At 52.0% G+C, this 18,674-nt stretch overlaps 1 protein-coding gene across 3 annotated transcripts in view; it reads left to right on the forward strand.

Moving 5' to 3' along the window:
• Positions 1 to 1,815: 1,815 nt before the first annotated feature.
• EHMT1 (euchromatic histone lysine methyltransferase 1) overlaps positions 1,816 to 18,674 on the forward strand; it is a 123,487-nt gene continuing 106,628 nt past the window's right edge. Inside the window, exon 1 of one of the 3 annotated variants that reach the window (XM_050319759.1) lies at positions 1,816 to 1,875. Coding sequence is in view for 1 of the 3 variants with exons in the window: in XM_050319762.1 (XP_050175719.1) it covers positions 1,855 to 1,875 (21 nt within the window). In the remaining 2 variants the exon portion in view is untranslated. Of the gene's footprint in view, positions 1,876 to 3,912; positions 3,936 to 18,674 lie in introns of those variants that run through there. The other 2 variants (XM_050319762.1, XM_050319765.1) reach the window with 2 other exon arrangements.

An 18,674-nucleotide genomic window follows, 5' to 3' on the forward strand; every position in this document is an offset into this window, starting at 1 on the left:
CGGGGACTCTTATTTTGACCGCGGCGCTGCCGGGCGGGAGCGGCTGCGGCTCCTTCCCCGCCCGGCCCGGCCCCGGCGCCGCTCGCCCGGTCCTGGGGGCTCCCCCGAGGCGCGGAGCGGCTCCTGGAGCACAGCGGGGGCTCTCAGGCAGACACGCAAATATCTCCGACTGCACCCCCGGGGGTCCCGCTCTGGGATGAGCGGTGGGGACACGCGGCCCGTGCCGGTCCCCGCTGGGGATGCTCCGGCAGCTTTACGTCGGTGTCACTGAGAGCGTCGCCTGATACAGCGACGGTTCCAGGGCTGGCACAGGCAGGACAGGAGGGGCTGTAGGGTGAAGGTGTTGGATGGGAGCAGGATAACCCCAGATGTGAGCCTGGCACCTGGCAGAAGTTCTGGAGAACGTCTCCCTTCTGCTGCCCCCCCTGACTCAGAACTTGGCGGGGTGAGCATCTCACTATAAAGCAAAATAAGAATATTCTGAGCTGGAAGGGACCCACAAGGATCACCCAGTCCAACTCTTGGCCCTGCACAGACACCCCAACAATCCCACCCTGTCCCTCAGAGCCTTGTCCAAACCCTCCTGGAGCTCTGGCAGCCTTGGGGCTGTGCCCACTGCCCTGGGGAGCCTGTTCAGTGCCAACCACCCTCTGGGGGAAGAACCTTTCCCTGAGATCCACCCTGAGCCTGCCCTGACACAGCTCCAGCCATTCCCTGGGGGCTGTCCCTGCTCCCAGAGCAGAGATTGGAGCTGCCTCTCAGGAGGAGGCTGTGACAGAACTGTCTCTCTGCCCACTCAGAGGAGCGAGGTGGGGCTGCAGGAGACCAGCCTGAGGACCAAGGGAGAGAGTTTGTTCCTCCAGAGAGCTGATAATGAATGTGTCAATTGATGTCAGGGCACTCAAAGGTTTGTGTTTCCCTCCAAGAAACAAGGATTCCCCTGCCCAGGAGGTTGGTGCAGAGGTACCTGCCCATCCCTGTGTCCTCATGGGGCTGGTGTGATTTCCCTGGGTGGTTTCTGATGCAGTTGTGGGGCCAAGCAGCCCTTGGAAGTGTTTATCTTCCAGCTATTTTCTGCTTTGTTGGAGAGCTGTAAAAGAGATAATTGTTTTACAGTCAAGGATTTAGGGCCTGGGCATTGGGAGGGGCCCTGTGGGTTTGGGAAGGTTGAAGCTCTTGTGGGTGCTTGGGATGTGGGGAAGGGAAGGAAAGGAAAGGGCTGGAAATGGCCCTTCCATGGGGCAGGACCAGGGTGAGCTGCTCCCTGTGCCCCATCCCTGCCTTTAGGTGAGACAGACACCAAATATCTTCCATGAGCTGGGCTGAAAATAACCCAAAGTGGGAAAAATAACCCCAAAATGGGAGAAGAGGCAAAGAAAAGATGATTTTTAATGGTTTAACGTTTTGGCAGGAGGATGGAGGGTCTTTTAGACTCTTTCTGGGGCCTCGCAGGGATTCCGTGTAGAATTTTTGGCCAAGCGCTGCTGGAAGACCGGGGAGCTCATTCCGTGCTCCGCTGGCAACGGCGGCTGCTCTTCCCCGTCTGCCTTGGGGTCTCGGGAGCTCCCGGTGCCGCTGCGCTGTGCGGGGGTGCCGGTGTGGGGGGGTCCGTCCCCATGCCACCCCTGTCCCCGTGTCACCCCCGCCCGTACGGCACGGCCCGTGGGCGCCGCCATGACACCGTACGGCCCGTGGGGGCCGCCATGACACCGTACGGCCCTGGGGGCCGCCATGCTGGCCGCGCACGCGCCGCGCCGGGCCGAGCGTCTCCATTGAGAAGAATGAGGGGCGAGGGGCGGAGCCAAGGCGTGAGGAGCCGCGGGGGGGGCGGGGCTGCGCTCCGGGGCTCCGGCCATGGCCACAGTGGATGCCGAGGTGAGTGAGAGCGGCGCCGTCCATCTGCCCGGGCGGGGGGAAGGAAGATGGGGGAGCGTGGAGTGGTATCGCCCAGGGCCAGGCGGGTTCTGTCGGGGGCCGGGAGGGGGGCCGTGCCCCCGCCGCCCCATGGTTCAGTCCAACTCCTCTGAGGGGAAGAATGTGGGAGCTGCTGCCATTGTGTGTAGGGGGGCCCGGGACTCTGTATAAGTTACACCCCTCCGCGGCGAGCCAGTGGTATGTGCCATACAGATTCCGGGGCTCGCCCCAATGGGAGCGGGTGCGTGTGGCGGAGGCGGGAGGGGGGAGCGGCGGCGCCGCCATCCACGTTCCGGGGCCGCCCCATGCGGCGGGGCGGCGCTGGCGCCGCTCCATCCAGAGTCCGGGGCCCCGCCGGGCGCGGCGGCGGCGGCGGCGGGCGGGCCGGCGCTATGAGGCATGCAGGGTCCGGGGCGGCGGCGGGCGGGAGGCATGCAGGGTCCCGGGCCCGCGGGGCGGGGGAGCCCCGAGCCGGGATCGGGATCCGCTCATCCCGGGAGAGCCGGGAGCGGGAGCTGCTGCTCGCTGTACCCGCTGCCTCCCAGCTCCCTGGTCATTTGGGCTCTCCGCTGAGACAGGAGGACGCGCCCGGCCGCTTCCAGCGGGGCCGGGGCTGCCCCGCCGCGCCGCCCGCGCAGAATCGCGGAGTTATGGCAGGGGTTGGAAGGGGTTTAGGGATCATCCAGTTCCACCCCCTGCCAGGGACACCTTCCGCTGGACCGGGTTGCCCCAAGCGCCGTCCAGCCTGGCCTTGGACACTCGCAGGGATGGGGCAGCCACAGCTGCTGTGGGCAGGCTGTTCCCTCTGGACGCGGATCCCGGTCCCCCGCAGGGATGTGGGATCACCCGGGGCTGCAGCACCGGCTGCCAGGCTCCAGCTCCTGCCTGGCTTTGCTAGGGAATACAAACTTCTCGTCAGTCTGTGCCCTCAGGTGAACACTGGATTGCAGCTGCTGGCTGTGAGCCCTCAGAGAGCACAGAGGGAGCGACGAGGTGGTGACACAGGTGTGGGATACAGGTGTGCTTCATGGACAGGCTGTCATGCATAGATTATAATACAGGTGTACGTCACACAAAGACTGTAATGGAGGTGTGCATCATACACAGACTATAATACAGGTGTGCATCATAGATAGACCATTATAGAGGTGTGCATCGTATACTGTAATACAGGTGTACATCATACAAAGGCTATAATTCAGGTGTGCTTCATACACAGACTGTCATACGTGTGTGCATTATAGATTATAATACAGGCTGTAATACAGGTGTACATCATACAAAGGCTATAATTCAGGTGTGCTTCATACACAGACTGTCATACAGTGTGTGCATTATAGATTATAATACAGGTGTGTGTCGTACAGAGACCGTGATTCAGGTGTGCATCACACACAGACTGTGATACAGGTGTGCATCATGTACTGTAACACAGGTGTACATCACACAAAGACTGTAATTCAGGTGTGCATCACACACAGACTGTGATATAGACGTGCAGTTGTACACAGAGCACAGTACAGGTGTGCACACACAGAGACCACAGTCCAGGTGTGCACTCATGTACAGAGTAGAGCTGGGTGCCCTGTGACTGTGGCCAGGTGCAGTCACCGATCAGCACCTCCACCTGCTCGGGGGTGACAGCTTGGCTGCTGCCTTTCCCAGCTCTCTCTCTCCAGAGGGCTGTGCTGTGGCCTGGAGCGTCTGCTCTCTGTGGGGTGAAGTTTGTGGCACCAGCAGTTCTCTGCAAGTGCTGCAGACAGTTTGAATTTACTACTCAGACAACATTCCCGTCATCCTCGGTGGGAGGTTCATCCAAGGGCTTCCCTTGTGCTTTCTGTTCTGTCAGAATTGGCCTGATCTGCTGCCTTTCCTTTGTGCTTTTGAAGGGGATCAGGTGTTAATTTTGTGATGGAGGACTCAGCCCTTGGGTGCTTCTGTGACTCCAGGGTCCAAGTTTGCTTTCCTGGCTGTAACTGGGGCAGGAGCTGGCTCATAACCCATCAACTCCTGATGCACAGGTCAGTCTTATCACTCCTGGCACACATCTTTTATTTTGGGAAGCACCTCCCAGGAGTCCTGGCTGGCTCTGCCCTGCGTGCAGAGCATTAAGAACCACTGCTCTTAGAATCAGGCATAATATCCACAGATGTTGCTGTGGATTATGGGGAGGGAACAGTGACTCATTTGGAGTTTAATTCCTCCCCTCCCCCATGAACTCATATATCTGAGGCCAGATCTGCCTTTGCTTCTACCCCTGTGAGGCCACAGGGGAGGAAGTTGGTATCAAACAGCCTGGAATGTGAGGACTGGAGGAGAAGCTCTTTGCTTCCCCTGTGCTGGTGTGGGAGAGCAAAGGACCAGCATCCCACATCCATGGTATCCTGCCTTGTGCAAGAGGGAATTATTTCACTTGGCCAGGGGAGGTGCAGAGGTGTGTTTTTGGGCAGGCTGGGAAAGTGCTGCCTGTGTGTCTGCAGGGAGTGCCCACCCAACCTGCAGACAACCCTGGTGGCGGTCACTGAGCTCCAGACAAAAACTCCCAGTCTAGAACAGCTCCTTGCCAGATCTTAGTGTTGATGGGCGAGGGAGAATCTCTCTGAGCACCAAGTTCTTCCTGAGTCCTGAGCTGTGAACTTCAGTGGTTGTTCCCTTCTGGTTACCTGGTGATCACCTGCCCCAGGTGATCTCTGTGTCTGGGGAAGGGTTGTGCTGCAGCCCTGAGCTGCAGGAACCATGATGCTACCAAAAAGTCTGGTTTTGCTGTCAGTTTTCTTTAGCAGGGTCTGATATCCAGTCCACTTTGGGGCTTTTGCCTCTTTTAGACCTGCTGCCCTAAAGTTTAAGGCGTTGAGTTTTAAGGAGCTGAGCCTTACTTAGCCTTACTCAGTTTTATGATCATGCAGGTTCGATGGATTTGATGCTGCTCCTCCAGTTTGCATCAGTTTGGTGAAGAAAATCAGCTGCCCTTGTGTTTGTGTGCTTCCAAAAATGCTTGTTTGGTGTGAGTTTGGAAACGCAGGGTTCAAGCCACGCTGTTTTTCCCTGGGGCTCGTGGTAACCTCGAGGAGGCTGGTGCAGGAGGAGGTTTGTGTGTGGATTTGAATGAAGTGGTTCTCTTCAGCAGCCACGCTGCATTTGTCATCCCTTTCCCCCTCCTCTCTGTTGGGATCTGTAGCTCCTTTCTTTCAGGAGGTGCAGCTTTGATCTTTATGGTGTGTGAGCCACAGGCAGGACAGATTTCCCGGCTGCTCAGCACCCTGGATGAGGCTGGATCTGGGAGGGACTGGGCTCCCAGCATCCCCCCAGGCTGGGGTGAGGACTGTGGGGCTGAGCAGTTCTTTGCCCTGCCTTTAATCCCAGCTCTTGTCCCTCCACCAGCCCGTGCTGGGGGCTCGACCAGAGCTCTTTGCCTCCCCGCTCCATTAAGGGGCAACATTCAGCCACATCCAAGCATTTCCCTGTCCCTGCAGGGAGGGAGGTTGCTGTCACAGGCTGGGGAGTGCAGTAGGGATCACAGGAGCTGCTGGGCAGTGCCTTGGAGTGGCAGCACAGAGGGCACTGCTGCCATTCCCGCTTTGTGCTTGGCGGGTGTCTCACAACCCAGTGCTGCTCTCAGCAGCCTGTCCCCCCTCGTTCACTCTCGTGGGTGAGGAGAGGGCTTTGCTTTCCAGTGGCTTTTTAATTCAGGTCCCGTCTCAGTCCATGTCCTGCAGAACAGCTCCTTCCCTCTGGACTGGGAGTGCAGCGAGGTGTGTTCACCTCGCACTGGGCACGGACAACACACCCGTGTTTCACCTGTGTTGAATTCCTCCTGGGGCACCAGGTTAATACATTTTAACTCTGACTTTGTACAAAGAAAGGTTCCTTCTCCCCCCCCCCCCATACTTATACTCTGTTACCTCATAAGGAGACTTTATATCTTTCCCCAATTATGGGCCTCCCTACAGGGGTTACTTTGTTAACATGGTTCTATCACACACTGCCCTGGCCCAGACCTTGTGTCAAATGGCTGCGAAATTTCACTTTTTTTTTTTTTTTCTTTTTTTTTCCCCTGTGGATGCTCACATGCTATGGGCTACTAAAGGCCCTTTGGGAACTCATCCCATTCTTCCACGTAGAGAAACTTTAAATAATAACAGACTGTTGTGAAGCTTTAAGGAAGCCTTAGAAGTGCCCTTCAGTTGTGTTAAGCTGATGTGACAGAGCCAATGTGACTAAAGGGAACATCTGAAGAACGTTTTGTCAGTCAAGGCAAAAATCAAAGGCCTGCTTTATACTTAAAAAATCCCTCTTCCAACATAATTATGCTGGCTGGAGATGATGATTTTTCATTTTTCTTTGCTGAAATAGTAATAAAAGCCCTTGCTGTGGGTATAGCTTTATTAGTTTAGAGGTGATTTTAGACCAAGGTAGCTTATTTTTTGCTTCCCAAAGCAGAGCCTTGGCCACGTTTGTGAAGTTTTACCGACTTAGTTCTCTGCCCATGAATGCAAAGCAGTTGCTCTCCCCTCCACCAGCGCTGTGTCAGCACAAACCCTGGTAGAGATGCAATTACCAGCAGAAACCCCAACAACAAGGAGCAAAACAAACAACCCTTCCGTGGAGGAAACCCACTGGAGCTGTGCTGGGAGGCAGAGCTGGATCCCTCACCTTGGAGCAGCTGGGCCATGAGCATGCCTGAGAGAGAGAGCGAGGTACCAGCACCCTGGGTATCCCTCTTCCAAATGGGCATGATATTGGAATGATGAAGGACTCATCTGAAATTCCAGTGTGTGGCCTTGCCCTTTATCATCTTGCCTGGCACTTTGGGATCTGTCTCTTCCCCTCTGTGCCCCAGGAGTGGGTGGCAGGAGGTTGTATTCCTCTTGCTTTTCCCTGGCCAAGTGCTGGTGCCTGTGCTTTGTGTCCCAGAAAAGGAGGAGGGGAGAGGGGGTTATATTTTGTGCAGGACTGTGAGAGGTTCAAGGGTTCTATTTGGGTACTTCAAGACACGTTTTGCTGAAGATTTCCCTCTTCCTGACTGTCCTGGAAGCCAAAGGTCACCACTGAAAGGCTCACCCAGCTGTGTGTGGGTCAGGTGGATGAGGGATGGGTCCTGTGAGTCCTTCCTCCATTGGTCTGTGGGCAAGAACACCCAGTTGGTGATGGCTGGTGACTGGTTGAAGTGGTAAAGTACATCCAGCAGGGAATGGAAGCGTTTGCTGTCTTAGTTTGCCTGCCAGGCTCTGAGAAGTGCATAAACCCAGACTAACCTGTGTTGTAAAAGTGCTCGGTGTGGTACCACTGCCTCTGAAACAGAAAGGCTTTCCTGCTTTTCATTTAAACTTTCTAGCATAGGCAAAGTATCAAGAACATCCTCTTTTCAAGGAAGAAACATTCCTCCAAGAGGATTCCCATTTCCTTCATCCCCACCATTGTCTGGCTGTCTCTGCTTCCATTCCCAGCTCGTTGTGCCTGAGTTTACATTTAGGATAATTCACCTGACACACCCTTGAGCCAGGTGAGCCCACCCGGTGTGGGGCTGAGCCATCTGTGCCCAGCAGGGGCTGGCTTTGGGGTGGAGGTGGGTTGTTAAATATTAAATGCATCCCTTGCAGTGTCTCCTTCTCGAGGGAGAGCCATGTCAGTTCAGGACAGGGAGGCGGGTGAGTGGTAGAGCAGAAAATTCAGGTCCACTGGTGTTTGCCTACGGATCATCATCCTGCAGAGCCAGCACACGGACAGGCAGGAAAACGTGCAGGTGGTGCAGCTGGGGAGGAAGTAAATAATGGAGCAAGATAACCAGGCTGACATGGATAAACTCAGAGCAGAGCCAGGTGAGTGACTGAGCCCATTTGTTACAGGGAGATGGAAAACTGTGCGAACGGGGATAGAAATCATGCTGGTGATTATGTGCCCCTGGGTCAGCTGGGCCAGTTCCTGCCCCAGGAGGGGGTTATGGGCTTGTACAGCATTCACAGCCCCAGCAGAGACCAGGAGGGGCTGAGGAGAGTGGACATCAGTGGTGCTCAAAGGTGACACGATAGGCTCATTGCCTGTGGTGTGGGGGGCAAAGGGTGAGATCCAGTGCAGGAGCCTTGGGATGGAGCAGCCAAACGTGCCTGCTCCTGCTGCTCTCCTGGCTAAAAAGGGCAGGAACTTATTGCTTATTATAGTGGTGCTTATTGCTTCTGAGAAAGGAGGGCAGCCAGGATGAATCCGATGGCCTGAGCCATCCCTGGAGCTGAAGGGAGCATGGAATGAGGGCATGGGCACCTCCATGGAAAGGGAATGACAGCCCAGGTGTCCAAACTGCAGCAGCCTGTGCTTGGGCCTTGGTTATGTCAGAGCTTGTTCAGAGTGCTCCTTCAGCTTTTGAATTCATTTTAGAGCTCAAGTGCAGATGTGGACAGAAGGATTTGAGCCTGTTGACTTGCAAAAGGGAGCCCTGGTCCCCCTGGGACTCTTGACCATGATCTGCTGATGCATTTGAGTGGAGCCCTGAGTGCAGTGAAATGCATCTTTTCCCTCCTCCTTTTCATTTTTAAGCATGAGCTCCTGGTTTCTTGAGGATCTGAACTGCCTTCTTCCTTTCCAGTCACACATTTCTAGTCCTTGCAGTTTCAGAGGAAGTTTTAATAGGTAATTTCTCCCACAGGCTCAAAGCCAGAAGGCAAATTACCCCAATGTTTTATCCAACTTCACTGGGAATTGGGGATGTTTCATATTGCTGACCCAGAGCATTCAGAAGCTCTGCTTCACTCAAAAACCATAATATTGTTTCAAGAAGTGGGAAATTAAACATGCACATGGTGGAAGACTTAGAAAGGATTAATGGGTTTCAAAATTACATGCTTCATCCAGCTGTTGATTTGGGAATTGAAAGTATGCCTGTTGCAGGATTGGGAGGGAGTTATTGAAACGTGGTGTTCCTTGGTGTCTGGTGAATGCAAATGTCCCAAATCTGTGATTCCAAAGCCCAGCCCAACCTCCAGACTGACTCCAGGTTTGATGCTGCATTAGCTCAGCCCAGGTGGGAGCAGCTGTATGTTTTTTAGTGTTTTTTTCCCCCTGTAGTTTAATTTGCTCTCTCTTGATGATCTTGGTTCCTGGGTGTCACCCAAGGCATGTTTTTTGGGCTGCCCTTGACTCGAGTTCATTCTCTGGGAGTGAGTTTTGCTTCAGGCACATGGAAGGGACTCATGGAAGGTGCTGGAGGCTCCAGTGGCTCCACATGCCCTGTGAATCAAAGATTTGGGGTGGCTGGAGGTGCTTCCCCTCCAGTCCTGGAGGTCACTGGGACCTGCACTGAACAGGAGATGGGTGTTTAAGTCACTTGCATTTCATGGGATCTGAGAAATAAACTTCTTTTTTTGGTGCATTTCTTATGTCCAGAGGGGGTTGGCAGCAAATTTACACCCTGTCATATGTGGGTTTGTCAGTGCAAGGAAGAGAATGTTTGCATTTGGGAGGTGAAAACATTAACAATGGGCTGGGACCTGGCCTGTGTGATTCCATGCAGGATCCTGTTGGCCTGCCAGTCTGTGCACATAAACCTCCAGATTACGAGGGTATAAAGCAGGAGACTAAATATTTTATTAATTGAAGAGCATTATTAATATTTGATAGATTAAATCAACAGCCAGAAGGCTCTGCAGAAAGTGCCTCTGCTGAACTGGTAACCTACACGTTGGGTGCTTTTAATTGCAAAGTTGTTTGTAATAGCTTTTATCAGCTCTGTGGTTTAAATGTTAAAGATCCATGAATCCCATACATTAGAAATCCTTTTGTTCCTTGGATTAGGGAGGGTGGTTTTGACTCTTACTGGGGTGGTTTCAAATTGGTTTTTTAGTACCTTCTTACTACACAAAGGTGATTGTTTATAAGGTGTCCTGTAGGAGCCTGGAGGTGAAGTCTGGAATATTTAATGGTTTTTAACACACTTTGAGGAGAAGCAACGACTGTTCCTTTAAAGGTGGCATGAGATGGAATATTTACTCTTGCTGTAGTGGCAGACCCTGTAGCTTCTGTGTGCGTGGAGAGGTGAGGTGAAGAGCCTTGCTGTCTTTTAATCAACATCCCCCTGCACCGAGGAGATGCCACCAGTGAGCAAACAAAGTGCTCCGAGCACGTTTGCCGAAGATTCCTCTGCCTCGGGTTTGGGAATTCCCAGGGTGAGAAGCGAGTGCAGCCTCGGGCGTGCAGCGTTGGGAAAGGCCAGCGAGGGGGGATCATATTCTGTCTTTTATTCCCATGCTGTTTTCCAGCCTCTGCAAGTTGTATTTCTCATGTTTTTGGGGTTTTTTTAAAGATTCAGACCAGGTTTCTGTCATGGTGTACTCCGTGCCTAATCCCCACTTTTTTTCCTGGGTTTTCTTTGGGAGTTTTATAGTCCCTTCCCAAGAGAACATCCCCTCCATGCTGCTGATCTGTTTGTATTCTCGTGTTTTTGGGGAGTTTAGCACCTCTTTTCGTGCAGCCCGAGCTTGATAACAGCACACTGGTCTTAATCACTTATGGCTTTTATTAAAACCTTATTGCTTTTGATGTCTCCTCAAACCTCCAGACTGCCCTCAGGGTGGCTGCTTTGCAGACATCATTTATCTCCTGCCCCTGTGTGACAGCGGGCCCGAGTTTTCCCTCCTGCTGCAGGTGCTGGGTTGCTTTTTGCGGTGAGAAGGTGCACATTGTGTAGATGCTGAGTGGCCTGGAGTCGTGGCTCGAGGCTGTGCCAGCAGTGACACGGGACACGCAGATCCTCCCCATCCCACGGGACATGCAGCTCCTCCCCTTCCCCATCCCCTTCCCCATCCCCATCCCCATCCCCATCCCCTTCCCCATCCCTTCCCCTTCCCCATCCCCTTCCCCATCCCCATCCCCATCCCCACCCAACGCGTGTGTGGAAACACCGACCCCGTGTGGTCCCGGCCATGGAGGAGGGTGGGAGATGATGAGGCACGAGCACGATTTGCCAGGTTTGAGGCCTGACTAGTGCTGGGAAGTTTTACCAGCCAACTTGCCTTTCTCCACCGGGCCTTTGTTTCCAGCCACGCTCGGGATGAAAGGGAGGAACAGGAACGGCAGCTCCTCCATTGGCTGCGGGAAATCACCTCCCACAGCCCTGTGGATGAGCTCCAGTTCTCGGGCTGTCTCGGAGCTGGGAGCACTGGGCTGGCACTCCTGGGGTGCCAAGACCTCCTGCAATGGGGAGAAACACTGGGAAGGAGGATTTCCATTGTCTGCTGGAGCCTCAGCACAGCGGTGCGAGTGGCCGTGCCTCTGCTCAGCAAACCCTAAGGGAAGGGATTGGATATTCCCAGGGATCTCCCAGGAGCAGGGAGTTTTGATGCTGTCCCCCTCAACGTGTTTGTGACCTCGGAGCTGATGTGGCTCAAGTAGAATTTGCAGACGTGGCCAAAGGGCTGATGGAGGAGGCCCCGTGTCAGTGTGTATTTATACACTGGATGCCCAGGGACACTCGAAATTCTTCTTTAAATAAATGACCAAAACTCCACAAGTGGAAGTTGGTGTGGAGCTGCCAAGAGTGACTCCTGATGGCAACAGTGTCTGCTTTTAGAGAGGGATGTAAATGGTTGCTGCGTGTGTCCCTGATGAGTCAGAGCCCTCCCTGCCCGCGATGGTGATGCTGATGCAGTTGCTGATCTCTGCCAAAGCAAGCAGTCCACACAAGGAGATCAGACAACAGGCCTTTTCTCCCCCGCTGGCTGCTCATTAACATTTCTCTTGCTGATGTATATTATTAATTAAACTAATTTTTATTGCCCTGTAAGTGTGGATGGTGCTTTGCAGGCACAGAACGTAACCTGCTTGTGTCCCAGGGTGTCTGGAGTGTGTGTTGAGCCGTGTGTGAAACAAGAGTCTTGGAAAAACTGACTGGGAGTGTTGAAGAGAGGTAAATCTTTGGGCTTTCTTTTCTTTTTTCCCCTCTTGCCGAGCAGCTGCCTGGGTTTACATCTGGTGGGTGTGGGGCTGTGTGAGCAGAGGGCTGAGGAAATGCCCTCTGTGCAGAGTTGGTGCAGACAGATAACAGGACTTCAGTGCAAGGAGAGTTTGCAGCGTGGACCCTCCATAAGACAGAAGGTTACACAGTCTGGAGTATTACATTAAAAAGAGTTTTGGGACCTGATCCAACCCCACAGAAATCAAGGAGGGGTTTGCCATCAGCTGCAGTGAGAGCAGCCTCCTTGCAGGGTACCCAGGCCATTGGGCAGTCAGCAGCTTAAACAAAAGAACTTAAAGCAGTGTCCAGGCAAGGCTGGTTGGTGTTTTGCTGCCTGTGATGCTTTTCCCCTTCTGTAAAACAAGAGGTAATATTTTTACAAAGTTCTAAGGCCTGACTTGGTATTAGAAGCCTTTTTAACTGGGAGTGTTGAAGAAATGCCAAATGTCAGTTTTTAAATGTGCAGATTATCCTCCCTGAGGAAGAGACGGTGAGTTACATAATGTTCATTATTTTATATGCTCTGGTTTCTGGCTTCATTCTTTGAGACCACGGCTAGGCCTGATGAAGGGAGTAGAAAACTTCTTCTAGAAGCACTTTTTGACATATGAGCTATTTGTGATCAAAGCCAGTGTGACTCTGAATGTCCAGCACCTCTCCTTTGGACTTGTGATAGCAGCATCAGACTTCACCTTGAAAATGGGATCTGTGATCTTTCTTACATTCTTATTCCACTCCTAAATTAGGCTAATGCATCCTGTTCCAGCCGAGGCAATTACTAACAAACCTGTGCAATTATGGCATCTACTGTACAGACATTCTGTGCTCCTTGCTGGGAAAAACCCACTTCTAATAAACAAATCCCCTTCGACAACCTGTCAAGGACTTTTCTAAAGCAAAATGGGAAGTGTCACCTAAGTGTCCTTTCATTTTTGTTTTGTTTTCTTCTCTTCAAAATGGTTTTAGGAGAGCTCAGCAGTTGCAGCTGGAGGTTCAGGCCTGGTTCCACAGGGTAGGGGAGTGGAGGAGAGCAGGGAGGGGATTAAAAGGGTTGGATCACCCCACCAGCATGCCCTGCCATGGGCTGTGTCCCAGTGCAGGATCCTCCTGGCCACGGCCTGGCTGTGGCTGCATCTGACCTTGCAGAAACCCTGGGAAAAACTCTGACCTTTTGGTTGATTAGGCTGTTTTATTATTTTAATTTTTTTTGTTGCTGTGGTTGAATGAGAAAAAGATCTTAATATTTAGGCATGAATTCTCAATGCTCCCTTTTATTCCCTGCATGACAAACCCATGTGGTTGCAGTCTCTTGCTCAAGCTGGGTGGGATCCACTCCAATGTGGGCTGCAATCAGGAGTTCAGGGCAGATCTTCAATCCAACTTAACCCTCCCTCTCCAGCAGATCAGCTTTGTTTGGCTCTGGGCACAGGAGTGGGAAGGAGTGTGTTATACTGAGTGCTAGAAGTTAAATTGCATGGAAGGAAAATCAACCAGGGTTGGTTTTTTTCACTGCGTTATCAAAGCTCTGTGAAGGTTTGGCCAATGTGGGCCAAGAGCTGTGTTAGCTGGAAATATCCCTGTGTGTCATCACCCAAGGAGGAAAGGCAGGAGGAAAGAAAGGGTTTCCTGCCTCTGCCAGACCTTGTTCCTTGGATTTTCAGCCAGTGTGCCTCAACAGATTGTGTTTCCATTGTTGTCTGGGGACTGATGGACACAGCCCACCTCTGCAAGTGAATTCCCAAGGATATGAGTAATCACAGAAGCCCGGAATTGGTCAGGTTGGAAGGGACCACAGTGAATCAGCTGGTCCGTTTCTTTCTCCAGGAATCCTTGAATCAGAATTTTTGTCCGTCTCCACGTGAGTTCAGGGCTGCTTTCCCGAGTTTGGTTGCAGAGCTGATCTCCCCACAGCCACTGCCACTATCTGGGGGCTGGCTCTGCTCCCCTGAGCTCCCCAGCTGTGCTGGGGCACTGAGCACATCTGTCTGTCCCTGACAGGAGGAGGCTGTATCACATCCCTGCCTTCTGGGCTGGGCAGCATCTGGGAGGGGCAGTTAACACCTCTATCTTTTCTGCTAGATCCTCTGAGCTGCTGAATGTGACAGGCAGCAGCTTCTCCGGGGATGTGGTGCCCAAAATGAGATTAAAACCCCTTTCCTGCCCTGGCAGCCCCCAGGAGTGTGCTGAGGGATCCACCTGTGGCATGGGATTGTTTGTAGGATCACAAGTGGATGGGGGAATGAGCAGACCCAAATGAGGTGGAACAGAAGCACGGCTGTGGTGCTGAGTGCCCTGCTCTGGAATCACCCAACACAGCCAGGCAGGTGGGTTTTGATCTTGCAAACATTAACACATCCCAGTAATAATCCCTGATATTCCAGAGTGTTCAGCATCACAGGGAGAGCTGTTGGCTCAGATGTTGGGAACAGGGCTGCACATCCCAGCCTGGATGTGTGGGTAGGTGTGAGCCATGCCTCCATCTAGGAATGTGCCTTGTGGGTGGCTGCTATGGGTTGAGTGTGGGTGCAGTGACGGCAAAATAAGCCCTCCTGAGTGGAAGGAGCTGCTTCCATGGCATACAGAGCCCTTTGGATGGGCTGCTGCAGAGCTGGGCTCTTCCCAGCCCTCCCCAGCAGGGCAGTGAAGCCAGGGAACAGGAGATGGGACAAGTTTTACCATCAGCTTTTCATCCATGAGCCACTGGAGCTGTAGAAATAACCACTGACAGGGTGATCGTGGCAGTGGCTTTGCATGTGGAAAGCAGTGGCTATTAATTAAGGTTTTGTTTGTGTACTGATGATTTCCAGACTGGACCTCTCTGTGACGACACCGGGCACAGCTCTGTTGGCATCAGCAGGTTTAGGCTCCTGCACATCACACAAGTGGGGTCACCAAAGTCCCTTGGGCTGGAGAGCACTTCTGTTGGCCTAACTTTGAATAGTCTCAGCAGAACTATCATGTGTAAAGGTGTCTTTATCAAGGATGGTTATGAAGATGCAAAAATTGTGGCTAGACCAGCCTTCAGGTCCTTGGATTAATTTACTTCTTTCACATTGTACAATTCCAGCGTTTGTCATTCCACGTGATTGCAGTTTTTATATTTCTCCATGTTTTTTTTTTTGTTTCAATGGATCAAATGGGGAACAAGCTATTTTGGAATTGCAAAGCTGGACTGTAGATGCCAGCTGAGGTGAGGCTGGACCATTTCCCACTGGGAAAGGGACATTGGTGGGCAAAGCAGAGGGAGGCTCAGGGCACGGTGGGGATAATGATTCTCCCAGAGCTGTGAGCAGGCACAGAGGAGACATCTGAGCATTGAATACTGGGCTGGTTTGGAAGGTCACAGGCACAGTCACGTGCTGTCAGGATCAAGTTGCAGCAAAAGCCTTCAGTTTTCCTGAGGTCTGGAGTCTCCCCGTGCATTCCGGCAGGGCTGAGCACGCAGGGCTTGGCCATCTGTTCCCAGAGCCTCTCGGTGCTGGAATCCTCAGCAGCTCATGTGACTTCTCCACCTTTGAATTTTAATCCAGAGGGGGGATAAACACTGCTCATCCTCTTCACTGCTTGGTCTGTAACCTGTGCAGGTGGTTCCATGGGGGTGAGGCCAGCTCTGAGCCAGGCTTGGAGCCTTACCTTACCTATCCTTGTTTGCCAGCTGCTCATTTTCAGAAGCCACCCTGACAATTTTTGTCTTCATCAGCTTCACTAAAGTATTTGCTTAAGCTTTTTTTTAAAAAAAGACAACTAATTTTTTTTGGCTTTCATACTTCAAATCAGACACCCCCAGGTCTTTCCTTCCAATCCTGCTGCTTAATTTGTCTGAGTGGTTTGTAATCCTGTGCCAGGAAGGTGTAAATGTCTGTGTAGCAAATGTGACTCCTGCAAGGGGCTCACTTTTCTCTCAGAGCCTTCTGGAAGTTGTTGTCAGAGTTAACCCAAGGTTAAAGCCACTGGTGGAGGTGACAGAAAGACCAGGTGCAGGGGGGACAGTTTTTGTTACATGAAAAAGGATCCTCTTAAACAATGTTCCTTAATCTTGAGAGACAAATCAGAGTTATCAGATCCTTGTGACCAGTGCAGGGCAAAACTGACCCATGTGTGTGTGAGTTATGAGATCTTCTGGGCTCTTCAAAGTTCTCCAGGGTGGGGATGGTGCTCCAGCAACCACAGAGCTCCACGGATTGATTTTAGCAGTGGGCTGTGATCACTGATGTTTGCTGTCTGCCCCCTCCCCAGCTCCAGGGGGTGACAGTTCCACTGAGGGCACTGCCCACACATCTTTGGTGCTTTGTCTCCGAGCTGAAGGTGCCAGAAGGGATGAAGGGAAGTCCCTGAATCAGTCTGCTTTGAGGATTATTTTCTAAATCCATGCTCCTTGCAACCACAAGAGCCGCTCTGATAACCCCTGCAAGGTGCAGTGGGATCCCATGAAGGGACTGATTGTGTCTGCCCAGCCCAGCAGAAGTTCTGCAATTTTACCTAAATTGGATTTGTCCAGGGAGAGGAACTCTGCCCACGTCTCCTGCTGCAAAGGCAACCTGCTGGACACGCAGGCAGGGATTTGCTGTGCCCTTACAGAAAGGTCTGTCCCTAATTCCTGCCTCTCTGCACTCGATGTCAGGTGTGTGCTGGGCATGAAATGATGGATCGTGGAGGAGAGCAATGCCCTGCTCAGTCGTGGGGCTCCTGATGAGAAGCAGACACTGGGGCTCAGCTGCTGCAGTTTCTTACTGAGATGATCTACTTGCTAAATTATCATCCTGCCCACCAAAAGGATTGGAGATGGCGGTTTCCCCGCTCTCAGGGAGGTCTCTTGGTCCCATTTTACATTCTTGCTGTCTCCTTGATCACATCCTCGGTGGGGCCTTGGAGTCCTTTTGTTCTCTGCTCTACTTTCGAGCATTTTTGTTGCTCTAGCAACACTTTCAGCCCCAAAGCAGCGGGATCCTGGTGCTGACACAATGCTGCATTTGAAAGAAGGAAGCAGAGCACGACAGGTGATCTCCAGCTTTTGTATGAAATGGCTGTGCCTTGAGATGGGGAGGATGAATGGCAGGTTGTGATATCTTCTTGTTGTCTTGCAACTGGCATTGTTTTTATCCTGAAAGGTGAGAAGCAGTCATGTGTTGCTGCCAGGTTTGTGGTTTGTGAGGTTGCTCTGTTGTTTTCCCTTTGTGGAGTGTGACAGCACAGGTTGCAGTGGGGCTGTGCACCCAGGCAAGGCAAGCCCATGGCAGGCAGCATGGAAGGAAATAAATAGCATTTTCTGTGCTCAGCAACTCCAGCAGCTTTGCAGGCTCCTCCTCAGAGCTGTGCTCCCACTGCACTGCCCTTACACAGCGTGGATGCACTGACCTGCTCTCCATCTGCTCCTTGGAAGGGGAAGGAGAAGGGTCTGTGTTTTATACCAGAAAATTGCAGGTATTGTTTGAGAGAAGTTCTGGTTGGCTGCAAAACCGAGGAGCCCAGTGCTGCTCTGCAGTGTGGCTTGTGGGATCCTGTCAGCTGCTCTGGCATTCTGTGGCTTTTCTATAAATGGTGAGAGAGATGCAGGAAGATGCATTTACACTTCTTTTCTTTCTCCTGAGTGCTCTTCCATGCCTTGCCACGGTGCTGCAGATCAGACTGACGGTGTGAAAGCCACCTGTGTGTGCTCTGGGGGCAAGAAGAGAAGAAATCCTGTTCAGATTTTGGGCATAACCTCCCACAGTTTCCTGCTGTCCCAGCCACTGCTGAACAAAGACCTGAATGCACCATGTGTAGCTGGAGGGGAAAACCTCAGGAGGCTCCTCCTCCTCAAGAAGCCTGACCCAGCTGGCAAGTAAAATTAAAGTAATCCATTATCTGCTGCCTTTCACCCAACCTCCCCTCCCAGGCCTCTGAAAGGTGCTCAAGGCTGAGGACACTTAGAATGTGCTTGAGTTTTGTGGCAAATGGAGTATGAAGAGGGAGTACCAGCTATGAGATTGATGCTGCTTCCAGTGGGTCACCCTTCTTTATTTAGATATTAGGCTTCAAATTCTTGTTTTTTCAAGCCAGTGTGATTGGAGATACTCAGTCTAAGTACAGTTAGTTTAAGCATTTCTGTTCTTTTAGGCTTTTTCCATGACCTGTGCAAGAACCTGTGGATAAACAGTGAAGGCCCCAGAGCTTCTAAAGTCTGAAGTACTAGATAGAAAGTTGCCATTGGCATTGCAATGATAGATATATAGATAGATAGATAAAGAAAGAGAGAGAGAGGTTGTCATTGCACTGGGCTTGCATTCCAGTGGTCTCCTGCAAATTATATAGGCCAGTTTTATCTCTTTTCATATAAATGAGTCTGTAAATGGAATCTGCACTGGGAGCATAAAATGCTTCCAGGAGTTTTGGCAAGGCTGATTCTCTCCTCTGCTCCTGGTGAGCAGTGAGGTGGGTCCAGGGAGCCAGCTGGGAATGGTGTTTTAGGAAGTCTGCCCTGCTCTGCTTCTTCCCTACAAGTCATTCTTCGAAGGAGAAGGGTTTTCCTTCCTCCTCTCTCTCTGTCTCATCATCTCCATCCAGCTGCAACTCACGCTGCTCCTGTCAGGTGAGGAGCTTTGGGGTGGATTTCAGCACATCACGTAATATCTGCTGCTCTGTAAATTAGTGATAGCCACCACACTGTTCTGCAGGAACCTCTCTGACCTGGCTGCTCTTCCAGCCAGTTTGAAGGCTGGGTGGGTTTTGTAAATGATGATATTTTAAAATTTGAGAACAGCTTTGATTTATTGACCCTGTGCCTCTCTGAATCGAGCTGTCTGGGCTGGCATCTGCAGATAAGAGGCTGTCGAGTAAT

The sequence above is a fragment of the Myiozetetes cayanensis genome, unplaced genomic scaffold (genome assembly GCF_022539395.1).
Source record: "Myiozetetes cayanensis isolate MyiCay16 unplaced genomic scaffold, myiCay2020 scf23, whole genome shotgun sequence".
In the NCBI taxonomy this organism is placed as follows: Eukaryota; Metazoa; Chordata; class Aves; order Passeriformes; family Tyrannidae; genus Myiozetetes; species Myiozetetes cayanensis.